The following is a 24,293-nucleotide window of genomic DNA, read 5'->3' as shown; positions in this document are numbered from 1 at the left end:
AATCAGTTCCATTTTAGCACCACATTAAATATGTTTGCTGGTTTTCTGGCCCTTTATATTTTTAGTAAGACCCTTTTAACTCTTCTTTTATAAAATTAGTATAATCGGGAAGTAGTCTCTAAAATAAATTGTACTTCCTCACAAAATAAATACAGGTGGTCCTCGACTTACAACAGTTGATTTAGTGACCGTTCAAAGTTACAATGGCATTGAAAAAAAGTGACTTATGATTGTTTTCCACACTTATGACCATTGCAGCATCCCCATGTGATCAAAATTTGGATGCTTGGTAAACGAGTTCATATTTATGATGGTTGCAGTGTCCCGGCGAAACTCATTTAACAAATGTCTTGCTTAACAACAGAAATTTTGGGGTCAATTATGTTGTAAGTCGAGGATTACCTGTAACACATTTTCAAAAAATTGATCTGTCCATAATTTCAAAGCTTTATTACAAAAGTATGTCATGCTTACATCTCAGCAAATAATAGTGGAACATGCGTAACATTCATTTTCATCCTGAAATTGTAGAAACCCAATTACAATGTCGTTTTGCATCAGAAGAGCCAAACTACTGATGAATAATGCTAGGAATTGTTAAGTCTTCATTTGTGATCATACATTTTTCTGGAATTACAGACCATTACAGGGACTGGTCAGAGATGAACTAATTGTCCAATTATGAATTCATCTGCATTTTTATAGTAACCCCCCCACCCCATTTTTGTTTCAGGATATAAGAGAGTTTGCAAAACATTGGAATGATGTCTTAACTAGCCATTTATCTTAAAGGAGAATGTCTATTTACAAGAAATATCTTACTTTCTAAAAAGTAAAACTATCATTGCTCTTGGAATAATATGTGTGGAAACTGAGAATATAGAATTCAGGTTTTGTTGAGTCAAAATTGATTGGCTAATCAAGAATGGGGAGGGAACACTGGGCTTTGCAGTTGGAACCAATAAATGATTGGCTTCCCAGTCAATTTGAAGCATACAGGGAATGATTTCAAATAGCAGCCGTGTTGTAGGTTACACTTTTTACTTCTCAGCTTAGGAAATTCAACTGAAGAATAAAAGGCAGTGGACATTTCATTCCGTGAGGGGATGGGAAGCAACTATTCTAATTTTCAAGATATAAACATCCTGAATGAAAAAAAAAAGAGGAAGCACAGTTATGGATGGATGTTGGCTAATTTAATGAACTGCAGTCAGGAGACGCTGCTTTAATCCTTTTTGTGCTCCAGATACAAATGTCTGTCCAGAGCTCATTGTATAAAAGCACTGAACCAAGGACAAAAAGTAGAAAGGATGCCTAATCAGAGAAGCCATTGATGTGCCATTGAAGCAATAGCATGCCCAGGAAAGAGGCAGCTCAGATGGCCCTCTTCAACTGATTGGCTACCCGTCCAGAATTTGCTTTGGGGGCAAAGGGTATATTTCTCTGATAAATAGCACATTCCTTTGTAAATCACTCATCAAATTCTCCTGTTGGCTAAATTATAGCTAGTTTAATAGGCCAGCCGAATACATTATTACAGAAAATTACAGAAACAAAACACAACTACACATTGTCACTTTTAAGGTTTCCTTGAGCCTTCTGACTCCTGCTACAATTTGTTTTAATTAATAATATTGCCTGAGATAATAGAATTAGAAAGATGAACACTGTCATGTGGCATGACTGCCCCTTCCCTCCTGTCCTAGTATATTTAATCTTGTGATTATCGGGTATCCTTCTCTCAGTATTCCCCAACAGTGCCCTTCAACTATTTTGGATTTTAATTTCTTGAATATTAAGCCAGGAACCCCTAATTCCAGGATAGGATATTGGAGGACATCAGTTTGCAGGAACCTATGAAGCAGGCTAAAGAAATATTATTCTTGGCCAGGTGATAAATTCCCACAAACAATGCCATTAGTATGGTCGTGCCACTCCTTCTCCTACTGTCAAGCCCAAGCCCAGTGATGGGACAGTGACATCCAATCATATCCAATCCTTTATTTGCTTACATCTAATTGACAGAATCTTGCCAAACTGGTAACTTTCTAAGGTACCAGATATATCCTGAGAGATTTTGGGGTGTGGCTACCCTGAATCTCTTCCCCCTCTTCTCCACCCAGCTCGGGATTGCACACTCTCTTGATTTGGGTGTCTCCTGGGAAAGCTCTGAGTTGCCAGTGAACATCCCATCACACCTAATTATAATGACAGGATATTCAGCATTTGATGTCGTTAACATTTTACATGAATTCTGCCACACAATATTCTAAACCATCTGTACTGATATGCTGAAAATCCTCTTTATCGTTTTGTATCAGGCTGCAAAAATCACTAAATGGCCGCAAATAAAACTCATCTCTCTTTGCTTCCACATACTGATCCTCCGGATTTTCGCAAACCAGATCTGCTGTGAATTCAGATATGTCACTGGAATCCACTTATGCTTAGCTCTTAAATGTAAGAGCAAAACATATTACAAGTCCTCCCTACATAAACCTTACGATAAGAATTGCTATCTAAACAGGGGAAGAGACAAGGGATCTGTAGCCTTACAGATGTTGCTGAATAACATTACCAAGTGTTGCCCCCCCAATTAATAATGGTATGGAAAGCAGGAGTTGGGGTCTTGCAACATCTGGAGGCCAACAGGTTCCTCATCTATGCTACACAGACTTACTAGATGGCAAGCTTCATTTAATTTAGTGAATTTTTACTTCTAGATTAGTATAAACTATTGTATGTACACATATAGGATTACACTGTAAGCAGAAATGCACATTAAAAGAGAAAAAGTAAAAATTTATATAGTGGCAGTCATCACTCAGGTAAAAAATTAATGTATCACTGCACCCTATTGTCAGCCAAAAATGGCTTCTGATTCTATCAAAGTAAATTTTATGTGTCCTTTATGGAAAATACACAATCTACCAAGCAACTTAGGTAGACAAGAAGCCAGGTCACACAATCTCCTCTAAAAAAAAAGAGCTACATGTAGTTGAGCGGTTCATTTGATTGAGAAATTGCCCAAGATAAAAGTATTTTTTCCAGGCACTGATAGTAAATAAAAAGAAAAACTGTGTATAGTAAAATAACACAAAATTCAAGTCTTCTTATATGAATAATGAGTGATTACATGAAGAAAATCAAATTAAACATTGTTTAACATGACATATTGTGCAATATTATCAGTGCATACAAGAAAATAGCTTGAACGGTCACTGTGTAGCAGCAAAATCACTCTGTATAATAGTTAAAATATAATAATAAAATTTCAGAATTCACAATTCCAGTAGACATGTTAAAAAATTCAAATGTAACCTTTGCAGCGGGATGGTATTAGTGTATGAAAAATGCTGTTCCAATCCTGGAATAGGCTATGTAGAGAACTTTGAAAGTGTCCAATCTTTTGATTTGCTTGGCATTAGTTGTTCTCACAAAACACTTTTCAATCTTCAGTTCCACAGTAAGGATAGTAAGGACTTTCTAGGACATCTATACTAAATCCTATGAAAGATGATCCTGTATCAGATCCTACAACTTTATGAAAGGAAAACTGGAAAGCCTCAGAGCTTAAACATGACTGTGTGCCTTTTGGTTGATCACAATAAGATATTGCCCTAGTACAGACCTTTTTTTTGTGTGGACCAATGTGATTAATATTGTTTACTTTAACATGAAAAGGAACAACATCAATATATTGGCCCACACAGTGCTTCTTTTCAAGCACAATCAAGCAATGCATGACCACACTATGTCACAGTGATTTTCACACAGCAAAGGTCACATCTAAATTAAACCTAAGATTGCATGACACTATGGCTTACATTTAACATGACAGTTGAAATAACTCCTTCATAATTAAACCAAGAAACTGATATTTGGTTTACGTGCTTGCTCTTCTTGTTAATTTTTAACCGAGTGGTTTAAAGCAAAAAACTATATTCAGTTAATGCAGGAAAAGACAACAAAACATGGCAATTTACTACTAGATATGTGCATGTGCAAGCTGGGAGCTTGTTCTAAAAAAAATTGGCCAGTATGCAGCACAGTAGAATACCTCTGTTCAGCAGCCTATTTTATTGATGGGTACTGCAGAAAGAATAAGCTGTTTGACAATAAGGCCAATTAACTGTAATAGCTGTGCCCAGAGGATAAATATATTACACAAGACTCCTTCCTTAACTATAGAATATATTCATTCATTGCTTGGAAAGTCCATGGCCACAAAATTGTGAGCTGTGCATCCTACGGGCACTTCCTGGGTCTTCTCAATTAGCGTCCTCGACCTTTGAATAAAAGTCAAGGGAAAATGAGGAAGGCATAAGACTGAATATATATGCCATATAAAAACTTCATGAGTGAAAACCATGACTGAGATTTGAACAAAGAGCCTTTCATGTCTCTGCCTATGGCAAGCTTGACAGGCTACTGCATAATCTCAAGGCATTAGTATGTGCCTTTCTCAGATTGTCCCTTCTCTGCTCCCCAACTTCTTGAGCATTTGCTCTCCAAAAAGGGTTTGGACTCGATTATAATACATTATCCTATTACATGATATCTTCCCTCTCCCGAGAAAGAAGAATTCAGAAGAGTTTGGCTTTCTTCTTCATATTGTTGCGTCTCCAGAGAGGTAACTTATCAAATTCCTGTATCGTCATGCCAAATATTTCTTGAAAAACCTCAGGTGCTAAATGACGCTAAAGAAAGACAAGGCAGAAGTACATCATCATTCAAGTAGTAGAAACAGGCAATCTAGATATCACAGCATTACCCTCAATGTATTAGGTCTAATGTACCACGTCTAATATAAAGTCCTGAGCAGTGGATAAAGGCCAGTGTCCTATAGCACCAAGTGGCCTTTTTGGATTTTTTTTGGGGGGGGGATGCCAAAGCATCCAAGAGTAGAATAATCCCCCCCTTTTTTAACTCTTAAGGAAATTTAAGTAATAAGATGCAAACCATAACCTCTAGCCAATAGGAATGATAGTCAAATATTGCAGTAGATAAGTCAGCAAATAATTTAGAGACTGAGCAAATCTCTAGCTCAAGTTGCCTTTCCCTACCAAGTGCCCTCCAGAGGTGTTGAGACTACAATCCTGTTGAGATGTTCAGTGTCTGGAAAACTCAATATATGAGCAGCCTGCCAATGTTACTGTGGTGACAGCTGGCATAAAGAAAATCTAGCATATGGAGCTGTACACGCAAGGGCTTTCACATGTATCAAGATCTTGTATTTTCCTCCATCAATGGCAAAGAGTGAAACTTAAACTGGAACATTTCAAGTATAGATGGAGTTTGATTAAATGTATCAACTGATCAGTTTTTATTTCTAGGGATATGTCTGCACATTTGTCTTAAAAAAGATACATATCTTATAGTCATACATCTTCAGCTGATCCCTATTATGGACATGAAAGGCGAAGTATTTCTATAAGCCAGGGGTATGCAGCTTGCAATCCCATTAATATTTCTCCCAGAATAGATACCAAAATCAGCTGGCTTAAATCTGATACATTAGATCAGCCACATCAAACTTGCGACGTGACATGATGCTGCACGACATATCGCGACTTTTTCCCCATTGCCAGCAATGGGATGGGCGCGGTTTCGGCGTGATGTATCCGGCCTGTGGGCCGGCAGTTTGACATGCCTGCAATAGACTGATGGTGGAGGGGACTAAAAAAATTGGACCCTACATACTCTGGTAACATCATTATATCATATGATTGAGGACAGTTTTACAACTAGAGTATAACCTTGAGGAAAAATGTGGCTGTACACTATAATACGTGTGGTTACTCTTACAATTTGGTTATGCTCTATTAGTTTTGAAAATTTTAGCTGTGACAAGAATTTCTGAATCAGTCAGAATTATATCATAAATCATAGATTCGTACCTATTTTCTGATTCAATAACTGCTTGCTTTTATAAAGAAGCTGACTTGCACTGTAAGCTGTGGTTTTATGCTTTAACACAATCTAGCTTGCTGAACTGATTTTTATGCCACGGTTGCTTAATGCAGTCAATGAATCTAAGTTCAAGTTTCAAGGTCCTGATATTAAAGACATGCTGCTTATTCATGGAATGTCACTTGTGTATAAATAATGAAGCTTATTTCAGTTCCGATTCTATACACATTTACTTTAGAAAGGATCACTCAACTCAGTAAAGCTTATTTCTGAGCAGGCAGGCATGGATTGATGTATTAATTAGTTTTGTATGGATGAAGCAATTAGTTCGGATTAATGCATTATCTTGTAACTTTATGAATAATGAGCAATCCATATCCTTACAAAACTTTCTTCTAATGCCAAACTAGACACCTGGTTCTTACCTCCAACCTGGTTCTATCCACTTCTCTTAGAATTTTATTTCGCCCTCTGTTGGTCACCATGAGTACTTCATAAGGAAATATCTGTTAACCGTATAGAAGAGGCCTTTATGTAGAATTTATTAAATGACACAAATAGACATTAAATTCGCAAGCATAATGTGGTCATTGTCAAAAGACAGCTGCAAGTTCATTACATGGCTGTTTTAAGTATGGGTACGCAAAGTGCAGTCTTTTGTATGCTTCCTTGGAATATTTGTTACTGAACAATGAAGTCTCATAATTATAAAGATGTCCCCATGCATGCATGCATGCGCTCTCTCTCTCTCTCTCTCTCTCTCTCTCTCTCTCTCTCCCCTTGATGAGCTCATAGATAGTGCTTACTATCTTCTTTCTTTTACAGATCACTACTGATTTGCCTTTGTCTTCTTAGCGTTTGGACTCACAAGCAAACTGTTAAAAAGTTAATTCAGTGGCCATTCCTTTGCTTATATTTGTCCTCTTCATTTCTCTTTTTAAGTTAAACTAAAAGTTACTTTCCGACATACCCATTTAGTCACCATACCACCACCCTATTAAGCTAGTTATATGTGATAGTGCAAGCATCTTGTGCAGGAACCTTGAGTTTTAATAAAATAAATATTAGAGACTAAAAATCAGGAATATATAAACAAGCCTCTATAAGGCTGCATTCACATATTGTGCCAAACCAGAATGTGATTGGGTTTGGCTTATTTGTTTGAAGTCAGATGATGGGTGAACTCATTGTGACAATGGAAAACTTGTATATATAGTCTCTGAAGATTTCAACTAAATATACTCAGAGATAAGCATATATACATTGCAGCCTCGTATTGCCTTAATTTTCCCATGACTATGTCTCTACAATCCCAAGTTAGGGCTGCGTGTGTTAAAACTATAATGACCAGGACACTGTACATCCTGAGCATATTTCTTAAGAACTAACCTGACATCTGTATCAGTGACTCTTAACCAATGAATAACAAAAAAGAGTTTCCAGAAAGACTGTCTGAAAAACACTGTGGCTAAAGAACGTTGGTTTATGGCCATGAATATCTATTTATCTCTCTATATATGTATCTGCTTTTTTATTTATGTCACTCTGGTTTTGTGTGGAGGGGGAGAGAGAGAGTAAGGGAAGTGGTTCTTTCTCACTGTGTATATCTCAGTTCAAACTTGTTCCTCTTCGCATCCTCAAACAGCCTCCTTCCTCTTTTCTATACTACATCAAAAATAATGAGCTGTATAGAAGAAATTATTCTTCTTTCAGAGTTATAAGGAAAAGAAAATGTACAACCTTAATTAGTCTGGTTTTGAAAACGGCCTTTCACGTAACAACCCTTTCCTGCACATACACTTTGGATTGCTTTGGATATCCTATTTTGAATCATGTGATTCAGGGAATAAATCTCATTGAATTACTAGAATTTACTTCTGAATAAAAATGTATATAATGGGATCGCAATCAGAACATCTGCTTTGATTTCCATTTTATTTTGTGCACACAAATGAATGAATTCATCCCTGCAGCACTCTGCTGATTTATTGCAATTAATGCTGTTAGGTTACTAGTGTGGCTAGCTGATTTCCAATGATTGTTAAGGTCTATTTGTTTTAAGTCTACCTAGAATACTGCCATCTAGTTTCCTATATATTAAATCTCTTATCTTATGTTCTCATTTAAAATAAAGGGGATGTCCTACTGTCCCGAAAAAGAGAGCACTGGCATATAAATAAACAAATTAAAAAGTGGATACCACAACATTTTTAATAGCATCTATCATTCAAAAAAAAATTACCCTTCATTGTTGAGAAGCACAATGAATAAAATTAGCACTTGCCTTTGGTTCCAACATGTTAGGCATAGAAACTCCTCGGTCCATTCGCATTGCAGGGACATGACCATCTGGGTGAAACTGTATCAGAAGCAGGTGGGTATCAAACACATAGATTACATCCTTATTTACAAACCCACACAAATAGAGTAAAGGTATTCATGCTAAGTATGCACCTTAATTTAAGCTAAGGTTACAAAGAAATATGTATAATAAATATAATTATGCCCAATATATACTATACTTATAGATGTGGCTCCTAATTTAAGTAGCCTTTATTCATGCTCCTCTCTTTCAATTATGAAGCTTCCCAGGGACTCTTCCCAAAGACCGATTGACCAAATAAGAAAACTTTTTGGTCATAAGAAACACAAACTACTGGATCAGTTTTAAAAATATCAAACATTCTATATTTAGGGCCTAACTTCTTTAACAATTTAGTAGCTTCTGCTTATCTAGAATATTCATTCATCATTATTCAGGGAATCAGGAATGTCCCGCAGAATGATTCGTTGTTTTAGTTCTAGCTATTATCTTTACAATATTTGGTTGCTTTCCAGTTGTACTAAAGCATTTAATCCTTTTTAACAAATATTTTTTTTAATTCCTTCTACATCAATAAAGTATTTTCTGTAACTAATGTATAGATATTTCCATAACAGTAATATTCAAACATGTGAAGAGAAGGGTTATGTTTAAGAAATAACACTACATTTTTAATTGGCCATTTTATACAGCCCATGTGCCTGTTTTGTATAAAATACATTATCAGTTTTTTATTTCATGCTCACAATAAAATATAAACAAGACAGAAAATCATCTAGAGAAGAAGAGCAAAGGTATAACTATAGAATAAGCAGAATTATATTTGGACTTTCTTTGGATAATACCAAAGTGGTCAGGAGAAATCAATCAATGAGAGAACTGTCACTGATTGCTTCTTTGACAATCTTAGAAATGTTTGCTATAAAAAAAATCACAAAACTGACAGTAAAACACTTTTTCCCATAATGTCATATTTATATCATTAATAATAAAACAAGCAAATTAACAAGTTTCAAGAAATTTGTCTAACATATGAATAACATAGTTGGTGCACTGTTGATGAATTTGTTTCTGTTACTTGATGGATGAAAATCTTTACCAACCTGGTAATCTGAAAAGGGAAATATGGAGAGAAGACACATAATTAGGATAAGATACATTCTGAACAAAAGTTTTAAGCTTAGAGTCTTTCCTAAAGAATTATCTTTCCTAAAAATACATATATTTTCTGCCTTCATTAAATTTTAATTTCATTTTTACAACATCCTCTTCAATATATTGTTGAACCATCTCTTCCACCCTTTTTTTCAACAAATGGCAAGTGTACCTATATTTCAAGAGTAAGTATGGTATCCAAAAGCTTTATGTGAGAGATGACCTTATGTATTACTATAAAAACACAACAGAAAACATAAGTGCTGAAAATAACTAAAAAACCACCTACAGCCCAAACCTCACACTCTATTTCCTTTACAAACTTACCTCGAATTGTACTGCTCACATCCCCATAACTGTTGTACTGACCAAAGTCTGTGGACATCGGCTGTATATATATATATAAAAAAAATGAACAGGTAACTCACATTATCTGTACATTGAATGACAATAAAAAGATCAGCACAAAAGCCATGTAAAACATATCAATAATACACTCATTTATATTTATTTATTTTTTACCTCCCCCTTTATTATTTTTATAAATAACTCAAGGTGGCAAACAACCAATACTCCTTCTTTCTCCTGTTTTTCCCACAACAATCCTGTGAGATGGGTTGGGCTGACAGAGTTGATTGATCCAAAGTCACCCAGATAGTTTTCATTGCTAAGGCAGAACTAGAACTCAGTCTCCTGATTTCTAGCTTAATGTCTTAACCACTAGACCAGTGATCGCGAACCTTTTAGAGACCAAGTGCCAAACTGCAATCCAAAACCCACTTATTTATTGCCGGGTGCCAGGTGGGCGTGGTCCACTGGGTGGGCGTGGCTGTGATGGTTATGGCAGATTGGGTGGGTGTGACCAAGGTGGGCATGATCACCTCAATGTTGCTCGTGGGGAAGGACGCCTGTGGAGGCCGGGCAGGGTTGGGGGAGATCCAGGGGGTCTCTGGCAGGTGGGGTGGTGGGCAGGAGGCTCGTCCTGGGGGGGTGAGGCGAGGCAAGGCAAGGCAGGGGTGCCATTGTCACAGGGCAAGGTGAGGCAGGGGCTAGGGCGGCTGCTGCCTGACACCATCGGCCCCTGCACACAGAGACCAGGGAGCGCATGGGTGCTGGGATGTATCCGGCCATGTGGGACCTTGGTGAGTTAGCAGGCGGCTGGTTGAAGAGGGACGGTTGCCATCTCCGGGGCATGGCACGCGTGCCCACAAAGAGGGCTCTGAGTGCCGCCTCTGTCACGCGTGCCATAGGTTCGCCACCACTGCATTAGACCAAACTGCCTTTTATCTGGGAATATCCATGATATTCATAAAAAGTGCATATAAAACTGACAGTGGTACAGGAGAAATGTTGTTGTACTCTATGCCTATAAAGCTATATGAAATATATATACTAAGGGTGAGAAAGAGCAGAAATCTTTAGTCTAAAACAATTTTATCAATAATTTATCACCACACCTTTCGTTGAGGAACATTTTTAGATTTGTCGTATTTCTGCCTATGGCGCCAGAATATCTTGTACCAGCTTAATATAGACACTAGTGACAGATATGCAGAAATTAATTATCACATAGTTTCCATAGATAAATAATATTTATGATGAAATCCACTAACAGTTAAAAAAAAGTTATGTAACATTTAATTATCATTCTTGGGTTTCCTATCTGACTTCTATTATCTGGACATTCTGGACTTATATAGATCCATTTGATTAAGCCCCCTCCCAGGTGAAGTGGCCTTAGTAACTGCCCTTTCCTTCCCAACACACTTAAGAAGCCTTAAAAGTACAGTTTGAAGCGGAAATATGGCAGACTGGAAGAAATACAGGTAGAACTATCGTGAAGGCTAAGTAAGAATTTTGCACTGTTGATATAATGTTTCTATTTTGTTCTTCTAATTTTATTTTTTATTCTATTTTTAACATTTCTGAATTATGTTATTTTTACCATTTTTGTTTTAAATTGTATTTTTAACATATGTATCCTAAAGAACTTTATTCAACTATGGTTTTAGTGTTATTCAACATAAAATGGTTTCAGTTATTTGGTCCTTAGAAGCTCAACAGAAATTGAAATTTAAAGTGTACTTTCTCATATGGAAAGAATTGTCTGCTCACCCTGTGAAGTCCATTTCGTCCATACCCAGGCAGTGAAGAAGTTTTAGAAGCAGCTGCGTGTAAAGCTAAGTGAGAAGAAGGAAACAATAATTATTAGGAAATAAAAATACATCGTCAAAATCACAGCATCTTAGAATTAAAATTTTTGAAAGTATAAATTTGTGCCTGTATGAAGTTTTTAGGCAATAATGTTATCTTGATTTTGTCCAGTAAGTGAAATTTGGATATGAAATTTTCAATTCCTCTCTAATTTTACAGACATAGATGGATTTTAACTGTCTACAAGTCACTCTACATATTACATAGCAACAATTTCTTGCTAGTCATGGTTTATGGTCATGGTTTAACTCAATTCTGAGTCTTTGATTCAAATTGCTTAAAACATACTTTCTTCCACTAGTTTATTTTCTTGCACACACTAAATAAGCAAAATGCTGTTTTCTGTCAGTAGTTATTTACAAGTCAGGATTACTATTGTTTCCATATGATGAAAATCGGAGGCAGAGTCTGAGGTTAAAAAAAAAAAACTTGTTTAAAGCAATCTACTAAATTTATGTCTCAGATTAGGCTGAATAGGCTGCTCTCTGTAATCATACACAAAGACACATTTGTATACCCAGAAGTGAATCATTTTTATAGACTGTTGCCTGGAAGTAAGCGATTTGATGCAGACAGATAGAATGAAAGCTATAATCATCCTTGTCTTTCTTTACTTTTGTTACTATCATTGCCCTAGGTCTCCTAGTAAAAGTTTATATATTTAAAATATATTTTAGAGTTCTGGAAAGCAAATGAAAAGCTCAAAAAGTGTAAGGAAAATATATGCACGTAAGCATGCATCTCATATACAAAATTCCTATAAGTAAACAGTAATTGTATCTTTGCTTTCTCTTTGGAAATATCAATTTACCCCAAAGACCTGTTTGATGATATTGCTGTCATCAATGTATTTTGAATGCATTGCCTTACTCATTGAGGCATTGATTTCCTTTCCTAACCTAATCTAAAAGACTATGAGAATCAACAAGTCAAATGTTGCTTTCTTAATCATTCTTTATGAATTACTTACTGGCTTTTTATAGATACCCATATAGGTTGCATGAAAGCAATCCTCTCATATAGATGGCCACATTATAAGAGTGTGACATAGTCTTTTTTCTCTAAACTAGATGCTCATTTTAAAATGAGATGCTTGAACTGTCTAATATTTATTTTATATAAAGAGGTAGTAAACTTCTATGCTTCTATATATCATATAAATACAAAATCAGTCTTCCTAAAGCTGCTGTGGGAGTACATATGTTACCATATACAATGTCTGCAATGATTAGCTATGCAATTCCCTGTAACAATTCCCTAACTATAGCCATCTCACAAACATGGAGAAACTTTGGTGCATGTTCTTCAAAACATCCACATGAGAGCTCTGAATGATGCAGGAAAAAATAGCTTCTGATTGGTGGCAAATATATAGTTAATACTGGAAGGATTTTATCTTATAACCTGAATCAATAAAAGCTTTTCACCAGATATTATCAAAGCAGGAAGTTTTCTATGTAATTGTAACTTAAAAGGAACACAGTTCTTTTATAGGCGTTTCTTTTTCTGGATTTGTTCAGTAGATGCTGAGAAATGTCCATTGGGAATCTTTCTTCATTTAAAAACATCCGATAATACTTTGTGAGAAATAACTAGAGTTATAACGTAGACAGTAAACACATCAGAGAAAAAGCTGCTTCCTGGTTATTATTTAGAAGTCATGTTTTGCATTATCAGAAACAGAACTTCAATAATTAGATGAGAACCAGCCATAATATCAACTTTTTACAGTACAACTCTATACAGATCTATTAAAAACTAAATCTCATTGAAGTCAATTGGCTCAACTGTCAGCTATGTGAATACAGTAGAGGACTGTAGTCCTAGTTCATCATGTCCCATAATCCTTTATGGTTTTCTAATTTTGCTGCTTACATGAATTAACTGGAGAATCGTAACATCTGCTGGCAAGCAACGACTTTTCCTTTTCCATCTCTTCTTTTAGTATCAATTGCCCCAGGCCTGAATTTAGCTGCAAATGAGAATTTTGAGGAAAAAGTAAGCTAGTAAAAAAGATTCCATCATGTAGATTTTGGCACAGAGGGAGAATATACATTAAGATGACAGCCACCTTCATTAACTGTTCCTCCTGCAGCTGCCGGCGCCTCTGAAGTTCTTCAAGGTCTTCGTCTCTGCCAGTGGATCGGCGTCGCATATCAGAACCTACTTCCATAAGCCACAGTAAAAAGAACCTATTTCAGTCTAGGTAATAACCAATACATTTTTCCTGAGTTGATTGTTGAAGAAATTAACTAAATACTTAAGTAAATGCCTAAATAATCTACCGATTCTATCTCAAAACAGTCTTAAGAAGATAATCTGGCTCTGAATTAAATAATACATTTTTGTACGTAAAACCATTTTGATGATTAAGTGCATAATGTTATGTAATGGAGAATTTTACAAAGTATACAACATAATTAGTAACATTTTGATTAATATAGACAATTCTTTTGAGTAAGGGGAATGTGTTGAGAAAAAATGTCTATCTTGGAGACCAGGCTTGTAGAAAGATTTTTGTCACAGCTATTACTCTGGTGAAAATACTGTATTTCCAATATTAGAATCATAATTTGGCCCACAATATTTTATTTCTTTGTTTATTAAAAACCTTATTTTTAATAGTTCGTTAAAAATATTTTAGGAACTAAAATATCTTTGGTCTCAAATGCTAAATTATTCTGAGAGGTTATAGGGTAACCTATTCCTTTTCTTTTTGAGGACTATACATCCTTAGTTGCTGATATAATTCCTCTGACTTTTAGTTACAGTAAAATCAATATATGATTTTGACAATCTCAGTCTTTTATAATAACTGTACTGACTTCACATACTGAACTGTGGTCAAAGTTGGTCAATACAGAATAAATTGCTATATGACAAGGAGCAGCAATTGATCTCTTCTCAAGTTATTCTACCTAATTCCAAACTCAATCAAATTATTGTGACATAAAAGGCAGAAGATTCTACAACTGGATTTTTATCATCTTGGGATTTTTTTTAAAAAAAATAGTAATTTAAATAATTATGCACATACTTTGCTTTTGTGACATCCCAAATCTGATTCCTGAGACAAACATAATGGCAAGCTACACATTGCAGATATTTTTAATCACCCTTTATTATCTTGATATTACTCTCTGTCCTATTCCTTTATCATTTTAACTAATGTAAATAAATGGTAATGAAATTCAGTGTGGTGTAGTGATTAAGACATCAGGCTAGAAACTGGGACACTGCAAGTTCTGCCTTAGGCATAAAGCCGATTGAGTGACCTTGAGCCGGTCATTTTCTCTCAGCCCTAGGAAGGAAGCAATGGCAAACCACTTCTCAAAAATCTTGCCAAGAAAAGTGCAAGTCCAAGCAGTCTCCACGAATTGGACACAATTGAATAGAAGAAAAAAAATCAGCCCTATCTAATAATTTTGTCCTCAGCTGTGGAATAACAGATATGCCCTAACCCATATTTAAATATTCAGATTTATAATAAATACTATGAAAGTAAAATATGACTAAATGTTATTTTTTTCTTCCATGAAGTTGATATTTAATTCTAGCAGAAGAAAGAATGAATTTGGTCCATCAAAATAACCTCATATCAAATTCCTTAATCTCAACATGTATCATTTTGAGTCTGTACAGGTAGGACCCAACTCCGAGTGAACAAACTTAAACAATGTGTCATGGAACACATGGGGTCTAAAAATAATACTTAGAGAAATGAAACACAGATTGGAAAATAAAGTTAAGAACTTTAAGGCACAAAAATGATGCAATGGGGAGATATAAGCTTTGCTACTTTAAATATTATACATGCTATTACTGTCCAACAACAAGCCAAAAGAGTCTGGTTTCAGCATGTGGAAATGTCTACACTACACCACACACCCATTCAAAGAACAGAAGAGGGATTGACTAGCCATGAGCTTGTACTTCAATATTGGCATATCTGCTGCTTTTCTGAAGGCAATGAAGTGGATTAAGGAATTCATTTAACTCTGTCTTCCAATGTCAGCATTCATAGCTCACGGCTGATCATTGCTTGCTTGAATGAATAAAGCAAAAGGTGAACAGAACAATGCATGAGAAGGTATAATGCATTTGTAAGCTGGCCTAGCTGCTTCACTCTGATGAACAGATGTAACCAGTGGACACTACACACACTTTGGTAGTATCTTTAAAAAAAAACAACCTCCTGTGCTAAAACCCTTAAAGATTCTGGGGAAGCCATCCAGAGAAAGGGACTTATAGTGAGAAGATTCTTGAAGCATCTCTTCTGTGATGTAGACTATGGGGACTGAAATCCCCAGAGGTAATTCTGATGCTATCAAATCCTATAAAGTTTGTGACACTTCCCCCCACAACCCCAATATTAATTAGATACTTAGCATAACTGTGCTAAGAGGTCAAGCACTCAGTGCAAAAAAAAGTTCAATGCCCTCGTGAGAAGCTTTGCAGCATTCATAGCAGCCTAAGTGTACTTATTGATAGCAGGAAGGTGTGATGGGTTTTCACCCACATCACTTGTTTCATACCTACAGCCGCAAGTGAGGGAGGACCTGGCCAGTATTCTGTCTCAATCTTTGGAATCTCGTTGGGTGCTGGAGCATGGGCTGCTGGGAACTTGGAGGACTTGATGATATCATCGAAAGGCTTGTTCTGGGCTGCCAGAGCAGCTGCATCTAGATGGTAATTAGGGGGAACTTAAAACTAGCCAATTAAATTGCTTTGTTATGGCCTAGACTAATGCTATGGAACTATTGTATTCCAAATTCTCTTACAATCACATTTTTCACATTCTCTTTTGGTAACAGATAAAGTCCCAATTTCTGTAATACGTAAAAGCTTGACATTCCTGAGAATTTCAATTGTATGGTGCATACAAATAGAGCATTAACACAAGAACCAAGGGAGCATTTCTCTTCTGAACTGAGCCTCATTCCCTCCTACACAATGTAAATGAGGTACATAACAGTAATTCAAAAGCTAATTCAGCCATACGTCTAGCCCGTCCCTCATGTTTTGTTTCATTTATTCACTCATTCATGAACATATTTTTTCATTTACATCAAATATTCTTTGGAAGAAACAAACTACTCATTCACAATGCCATGCAGGGTGGCATATAAGGGAACATATAAGTACAGGGAAAAAGTGGAGTCCCTGGCAGAATTAGGTTCCTGACAAATTACCTATGTGGGAATGTAGCTCTTAACCAAATAGAGAAAGTCTCCCCATTTGTGATTTCAATCATCTCTATTTGCCCTTTTAAAAATAAACTTACTTGTCAGGCACAGGAAACCATAAGACACTGATCAGAGCAGTATGTTTATTACCACTCACCTATTTACAAGAATTTTGCCAGATTATCTGCACTCGCTATAAAACTAGATAAATTCTCCATCACTTCCTCCGCTTAAGGGATTCCAGGTTAGCTAGTGTCTTAACTCCTTCCTCCCCCTCCATACTTCAGCTGAAGTTTCCACCACATTACTGTATAATAATACAGGTGGGCCTTAACTTTTGACCATTCAAGTAAGAGAAGTTTGATGTTATGATGGCACTGAAAGTGACTGATCATCCCTTCTTGAAATTTCAACCACTGTATTATCTCCATGGTCACATGATCATGATGTGGGCGCTTGACAACTAGTTCGCACATACAACAGTTGTAGTGATTGCTATTTGTGACCAGTTGGCTTCCAAGAAATAAACTCAATAGGGGAAACTGGATTCACTTAACAATGACGTGACCATGTGATTTGTAATGACCATGTGATTTGTGTAACGATCACAGTGGTTCACTTAACAACCAGGGTACAACTGGTCATAAAATTGGGTTCAGTCACATGATGACTCACTTAATGATCACATCATTTAGCAATTGAAGTTCTGTTCCAGCTGTGGTTGTAAGTCAAGGAGTACCTGTAAAGGCACATTTAAAATAGTGGAAATCTACAGTGTATAGAGCTGGCACCTCCAACAAATTCACAAAAGTAGATATCCCTAAGCTGAGTCCAGTAGAGAAAATTGGCTATTTTCAGTCCAATTATGTATATAATGCTAGATCTGTATGCAATTTTTGAATGGCTAGAAATATGTAAGTTTACTGGAATAATGGAAACTCTACATAGCAACTTTTTAGTATTATAATCATAATAATGACAATAATGGTATTTTTCCTGTGTGTAGTGAATATACAGTACATTCAACCTTTCTATGTCATTTCCTGATCAACTAATTAATAAATATTTGCTGTTAGGTTCAGAACTATAAATATATAACTGAATGATAGTGAATATCATTTATTTTGCTGTAAACATTCAGTAACAACTTTTAGAAGTTGTTTAGAAATTTGCCTATTGTATTTTCATTTTAATTTCTTTCATGTCAGGATTTATCCAAACAACACATATATCATTAAAAATCTATTGGAATATTTAGAAGCAATGCATTAAAGATGAAGTTAGGCTGTGACTATCACCATGAGATGAACCTCAATTGTGGTAAGGTCAGCTTATTGCTATACAGGTAGTGCTCAACTTAGGACAATTTGTTTAATGGCTGTTAAGTTATGACAGTACTGGAAAAAGTGACTTACAACTGGTCATTATACTAACAACCACCGCAGTGTCCACAGAGTGATATAATCAAAATTTGGCAGTTAGCAACTGCATGTATTTAAAAATATTTGCAGTATCCCAGGATCAAATAATAATAATAATAATAATAATAATAATAATAATAATAATAATAATAATAATAATAATAATAATAAAGTTGGAAGGGACCTTGGAGGTCATCTAGTCCACAAGAATCACACACATTTCAATTACCATTTGTGATCTTCCCAGAGGGGCTTCCAACAAGCAAAGTCAATGGGAAAAGCCAGATTTGCTTAATGATACAATTAAATAAATGGACTTTTAAAAACATGCAAAATGGCAATAATAGCAATCAATTCAAAATATGGTATCTGCAATTCTGCTGGACTTCTACGACTTTTTTTTTCACCTTCTGTGAAAAGTTAAGAGTTATTCAAAAAATGAATTAAGTTGAGCATTATTGTACAGGATTGTGGGAGTGTTGTTGTGTCGTTAGTGAATAGTTAGTTTTTCCACTGAATTTTCTCTTCAAAGCCCCACTATGCTTCAATTGTGCATGTTGCTGACCATTTGCATATGCATTGAAATGGCTGCAAAGAAAAAAGAGGTATTGCAAGAGAAACAAAATTCATGATTCCTGATTGTTCTGAAATCTTGATTTCGGGGACATCAAGACTTCTACTTCCATTTCTTTGCAAGCACGATGTGCTAAAGGATGAATTTGAAAGATGAATTGACAGCACGTTTTAATTTTTCCCCTTCTAGGTTTCATGTATGCTATGCACATAGAGCTACTGTCCAGTCTAGTTCTAAGGGATAAAAAACAGCTACCTTGGCTCATTGTTTGACACTACAAAGGCACAATTTCAAACAATACTTACATATTGAAATGGATGAGTTCAGTGGTAAAATATTCACAAGTTAATGGGAGATAAGATGACACAATAAAATCATAAAGAAATAAAAATAACATTAAGAAAAAGTGAAATGACAGGGTTAAAATTTTAAATTAATATAACACTGTAATTTAAATGCAACATAATGATCAATATTTTCGCTCAGGCAAACAAATCTTGTTATATTCTATGTTCTGGAAGTTTTATTTTTTCTAGGAATTTGATTTGCCTTTAATCTTTTTATGGAATATTTATTTATGGAAACTTTATATTGATCATTCCCTTTTAGGCTTAAATACCACTGATTAAACTGATATTCTCAGGACTCTCACTTTTATTCTCTCTCTCTCTCTCTCTCTCTCTCAATTCTGGTAATGGAATAGATATTATTCTAGGCTTCTTGAGGGTCAGAAGGCTACATCTTTCTTTCATTTACTTAGAATAAAGCTAGATTAGGTATTTTAGGTTTTCTATTTAAATGTGATTTTTCTAATAAAAATGTATTCTTTTTTCTAAAGAATTACTCTCTTTCTTTTTTATCAGCATATTCTATTGTATATAGCTATTCCTATACTTGGCATATGTACAAATATACTGCCTTTTGGGAGTTTAGATGACTTGGTGCTTGGCTTCAACTTAGAAAAGAGATTCTTATTAGTTATAGTTTAAATTAGGTCAAGCACAGCAAGACACAGTAGAGACAAAATGCATTCGAATGCCAGTATTTTTTTAAAACAAAGATGGTTTTGTTTCAAAGCTAATGCATCTTATTAGGTACTTTCCACACTGCTTTCCATAATGAATAATCTGTCATGATCTTTGGAAAAGGAGAAGGAGAAGAAAAAGGAGGAGGAAGAGGAGGAACCTATTAATTTTTTAAAAAATATATAATTTCCCATGTCAAGAGGAACTGAAAGCCTTTAAAAATGTACCAATATCAATTGGTGTGTGTGTGTTTGTGTGTGTGTGTGTGTATGTACACTCACTCAAATCAGAGGAATGGTTCTGAAACTAGTTCAAGGTGTGTTTGAACTAGTTTGTTTTCTTAGATTATCTGTTTAGCTAAGTGAAGTTAAGAGATGAGTGTTCAGAAAGGAGAACCACAACAAGACATTCTTATGTCTTTTTAAGAAAATTGTTCCATGTGTTTCCAAACTGGCAACAAATGTGGTCTTTGGGGTCAAAACCTTCAGAAATGGTGGCAATAAAATAAAATAAATTTAAATTAAACAAAAATGTTATTTCCTGATTTAGAAATATAACAATAAAAACTCCAACAGCAAGGAAATGTAGTAGTAAACGCTTCTGAATTAGCCTGTAATATTTTAAGGTTTAGGCTGTGATTGTCCCTTCTTAATATTAATTGGTCACAATCATTTCTAGAAATACAAAAATCAAGCTAATATAGAGATCAAGTTGTTGGACCAAGTTTTGTTCTGTGGTTACAGAGCTTATTAAGTGATTGTAGGACACTCAATGTAGGTCAACTCTAATGCCTGCTACACAGATTTTATTGTGGAGATCAGGCATTTTCAGTTTCTGGGACTGGTTTAAAAACAGCCTCTTATAATTTTTTTTAAAAAAATATAAAGCCAGTTTGAAGTATTGAAATGAACACCAACATACATTTTTTTTATCTCAAAGGGGCTCCTGAGTAAAGAAATAAACATAAGGAATACATCTGCTGTAGCAAATGACAAGCTAAAACAGAGAGGCATATTATGTAACCTACATCATTTAAATCTATTTTATTTACCTCAACAGAGAGAAAGAAAAGAAAAAAGAAAAATTATATTAACTTTAAAAATAATCAATAATCAATTAGTACTGTATGTAATACAATAAGTGCAGAAGAATGTTATTGTTCATGTAAGTATTCAATAATTTGATTATCCCATTTTGAAGACAGAAAGAATAAAGTTTACCATGCTGTTTGTAGATAGGTGGTTTTCTATAAATATTGATCCCTTGATCTGTAAAAAAATAAAAATAAAGAGCAGAAAAATATAAACAATTTTATATTTTCAATTATTACACATAGAAGAGGGGGGGAAAATCAAACATAAAATGAATGGATGTTCCAAACCAAGGTCTTGGCATATGAACTGAAAAACCATGACACCAAACTGCTAAGTGTCTTATGAAAGAAACGCACATTCACACAAACGTAGAAAACTATCACAGACACATGATAAGAAATTTTGACACATGACTGGCCATATGGGATTCCTAAAGGGTAAACCTTTCTGTTTATATTCTTAGTGGGTTGTTAATGGGATAAACATTTCAGGGGATATTAATGATGATGCCTTGGTTGGAGACAAAAATAATTTGCACAGAACATAGCTCACCATATCAACTAGGAAACTTGGCCACATAAGTTCTATTTGTTTTCCAACCACAGACATTAATGATGTGAATTTACATAAAGTTTCAGAACTTGCTTCTGAAGTTCCCTTTTGAACTAGAGCTATTTTCTTCAAGACTATATGGCACTTCAAAAAATGTTTTTGCCATGTTACTTGGTCTGGTCAGCTTATATTGCAAAATAGTTGTTCACCTTTTCAGGATAAATTTTTGGCAAATCAGTATTTTCAAAAATCCAAATTCTAATAGTTTTAAATAGGAGTGGTGTTCTTTTTCATGAGTTTGGCTATTTCAGCTATTCTGCTGAAATATAGAAAAACAAGAATGCTAATAATTGTTGTAAGAGAGGATTCTTAGAAAATATGCGCTAAAACCAAAATCATTTTTGGATTAAGACATTCTGTCTCTATGTTTACTCAACAGCCAGAGAAAAATGAGAATGCTATCCTGTCCATTTCATTATCACTCTTATACACAGAAATAAGCACCACTGGAGTCCAGTGGAGTGTATTTCTAAGTATGCCTATGATTACAGAGAACTGAAAGCGGGTATTGGTATGCATTATATAGTACATCACTCCTATATTAGAAAGCTTGTTGCAAATTAATTAATATGGCCAATCAAAAACATGGTAATTTAAAAAACTGTGTTAACAGCTATTATAAAGTGCAATCATTAAATGCTGGGTTTGTTCCAGAGATTTTAAAATAATTTTTCCTTACCAGGTTACATCTTTTTTCTTTGCTAAGCAATACCACAATCTTATTTATTCTTTTATTTATAAGATTCCTTATTTTCGTACAAGATCTCATGGAAGCTAGGAAAGCACTGTTTCTTCCATTTTTTCCCCACAACAATCCTCAGGGATAGGTTGGATTAAGCAGTAGTATTGGCTCAAAACCCCACATAGGCAGTTTTGGAGAAACCTAAGTGTGCACTGGATGATTGTGAAGTTAAATGCTTTGTTGCAAGTTGTTCTATTACTTTGCTGAAAAAATTACAATCACATAGTAATCACAATCACATAGTAATTATTAGAAAATATATATTTGACATGTTTAACAGGAAATGTCGCTAAAATTATAAAGGGACTGACATTTCTCTCTTTCAAATCCTTTGAGACGAGAGCTCTGTGACACATCAATTTGCCACGTGTAACAAGATCACTTCATGCTGGGCAAGGATATTCAGTATATGTATCTAGGGAATGGTACATAATGGATAGTTATCTTCATTTAAGGAACTTTAGATAAATAATAATATCTAAGGGGCTGCCTTAAAGAAGAGAGATCAACCTCTTTTCCAAAACACCTGAAGGCAGGACAAGAAGCAATGCATGGAAACTAATCAAGAAGAGAAGCAACCTAGAATTAAGGAGAAATTTTCTGACAGAACAATTAATCAATAGAACAACTTGCCTCCAGAAGTTGTAGGTGCTCCAACACTGGAGGTTTTTAAGAAGAGATTGGACAACCATTTGTCTGAAATGGTATAGGGTTTGTTGTTTGAGCCAGGGGGTTGCACTAGAACACCTCCAAGGTCTCTTCCAACTCTGTAAATTCTGTTATATGTTAGTAAATATTTTTCTTCCTCCCAAAAATACTTTTTATTCTAATATGATAGTCTCTAAAATATTCCCAGTATCAGCAATGGATGTTGTATAGTATTGTAACAGCCAGATTAAATGTACACAAGATTGAAAGTTAGGCTATATTAGGGTTCATTTGAGCTTTTGACTCCAATCTTCTGAAACATGCATTCTTGATAGAGAGCTCCAGAATGGGAAGGAAACTATTGGAGTGGGGAATATCCAAAATGTAATCAAAACCTTAATTCCATTTGTATCTTAAAACTGTCCCACACAATGATATGCTACCCTTTTAAGGCATGACCCATGCCATGAGCCCCAGGTTTATATGCAGTCCCAGACCTTTAGGTACAGCCTTCTGACCCTTTGAAACCTTGGCTGGAAAATACTAAATATATTTAATTAATTTCATTAATTTAAATTGCACATAGTCCATCTTTCTGTCCTAATCTGATAACCTTTTGGAGTACAATCCCCACATATTACATATCAGGTCTATATATAGCTAAAGTAAGTCAAGTGACCCGTGGATTTATAGCTCTCCTCACTGACCCACCCAGGGACAGCAGTGAGAGGGGAACAAAAGTTGTGGTGAAAAGAAATGGGAAATGTCAGAAAACTGATCACTGCTGCCGTTTTCCATGGGTGCTCCATAATTGTGTCAACCTGCCAGTTTTCTTCTTAGGGATTCTTGGAATAATGAGAAATGCAACATGCTGACCAAGAAAGTAGTCCTACAGTTTTAAGTACTTCAGAAATCTCTGTTAACTATCTGACATTTAAATAATATGCCTACAGTATTATTTATAAATAGTTAATAGGTTATACTAAATTAAGTATGCAAAGGTACAGAAAAAATCTAGAATATCAACATATCAAAATTAAATGGAAGGATATCTTGGCTTCTCCGTGTCACATCTATATTGACTGAGAGTGACTGACAAACCACAGAAAGTCTTAATTCTTGTGGAGAGGAGGTGATCAACTGCCCCACTGAGTCACAGGTATGTCTGGACACTACAGTAGCTTCCTTTTACAAAAAGGTATCTAGCTATTAATTTGAGGGTTTTTAATTGGAAGACTCCCGTTCTTTTTAAACTATGCACTAATTGTGTGGTTACTGATCAGAAGACAAACAAAATGGATATTGCACTTACCAATGATAACAAAAAAACCCATAAGAATGAAGGATACCCCTTCTTTTTCAAGTATACAAAGATATAAAGGTATG

At 35.2% G+C, this 24,293-nt stretch overlaps 1 protein-coding gene across 1 annotated transcript in view; it reads right to left on the bottom strand.

Annotated features, from left to right (window-relative positions):
- Positions 1–435: 435 nt before the first annotated feature.
- The window catches only part of ABLIM1 (actin binding LIM protein 1), a 151,047-nt gene continuing 127,189 nt past the window's right edge, over positions 436–24,293 (bottom strand). Inside the window, exons 15-24 of the mRNA XM_015815819.1 lie at positions 21,032–21,079; positions 16,141–16,287; positions 13,677–13,768; positions 13,481–13,577; positions 11,507–11,571; positions 9,719–9,779; positions 9,340–9,347; positions 8,198–8,272; positions 6,339–6,419; positions 436–4,700 (exon numbers count right to left, since the gene is read on the bottom strand). Of these exons, the coding sequence (XP_015671305.1) occupies positions 4,587–4,700; positions 6,339–6,419; positions 8,198–8,272; positions 9,340–9,347; positions 9,719–9,779; positions 11,507–11,571; positions 13,481–13,577; positions 13,677–13,768; positions 16,141–16,287; positions 21,032–21,079 (788 nt within the window). The 3' untranslated portion in view covers positions 436–4,586. The remainder of the gene's footprint in view (positions 4,701–6,338; positions 6,420–8,197; positions 8,273–9,339; positions 9,348–9,718; positions 9,780–11,506; positions 11,572–13,480; positions 13,578–13,676; positions 13,769–16,140; positions 16,288–21,031; positions 21,080–24,293) is intronic.

The sequence above is a fragment of the Protobothrops mucrosquamatus genome, unplaced genomic scaffold (assembly GCF_001527695.2).
Source record: "Protobothrops mucrosquamatus isolate PMUCROS unplaced genomic scaffold, P.Mucros_1.0 scaffold378, whole genome shotgun sequence".
NCBI lineage: Eukaryota > Metazoa > Chordata > Lepidosauria > Squamata > Viperidae > Protobothrops > Protobothrops mucrosquamatus.
The sequence above is the reverse complement of the archived record's forward strand: the minus strand, read 5'-3'. Positions and strand labels throughout refer to the sequence as shown.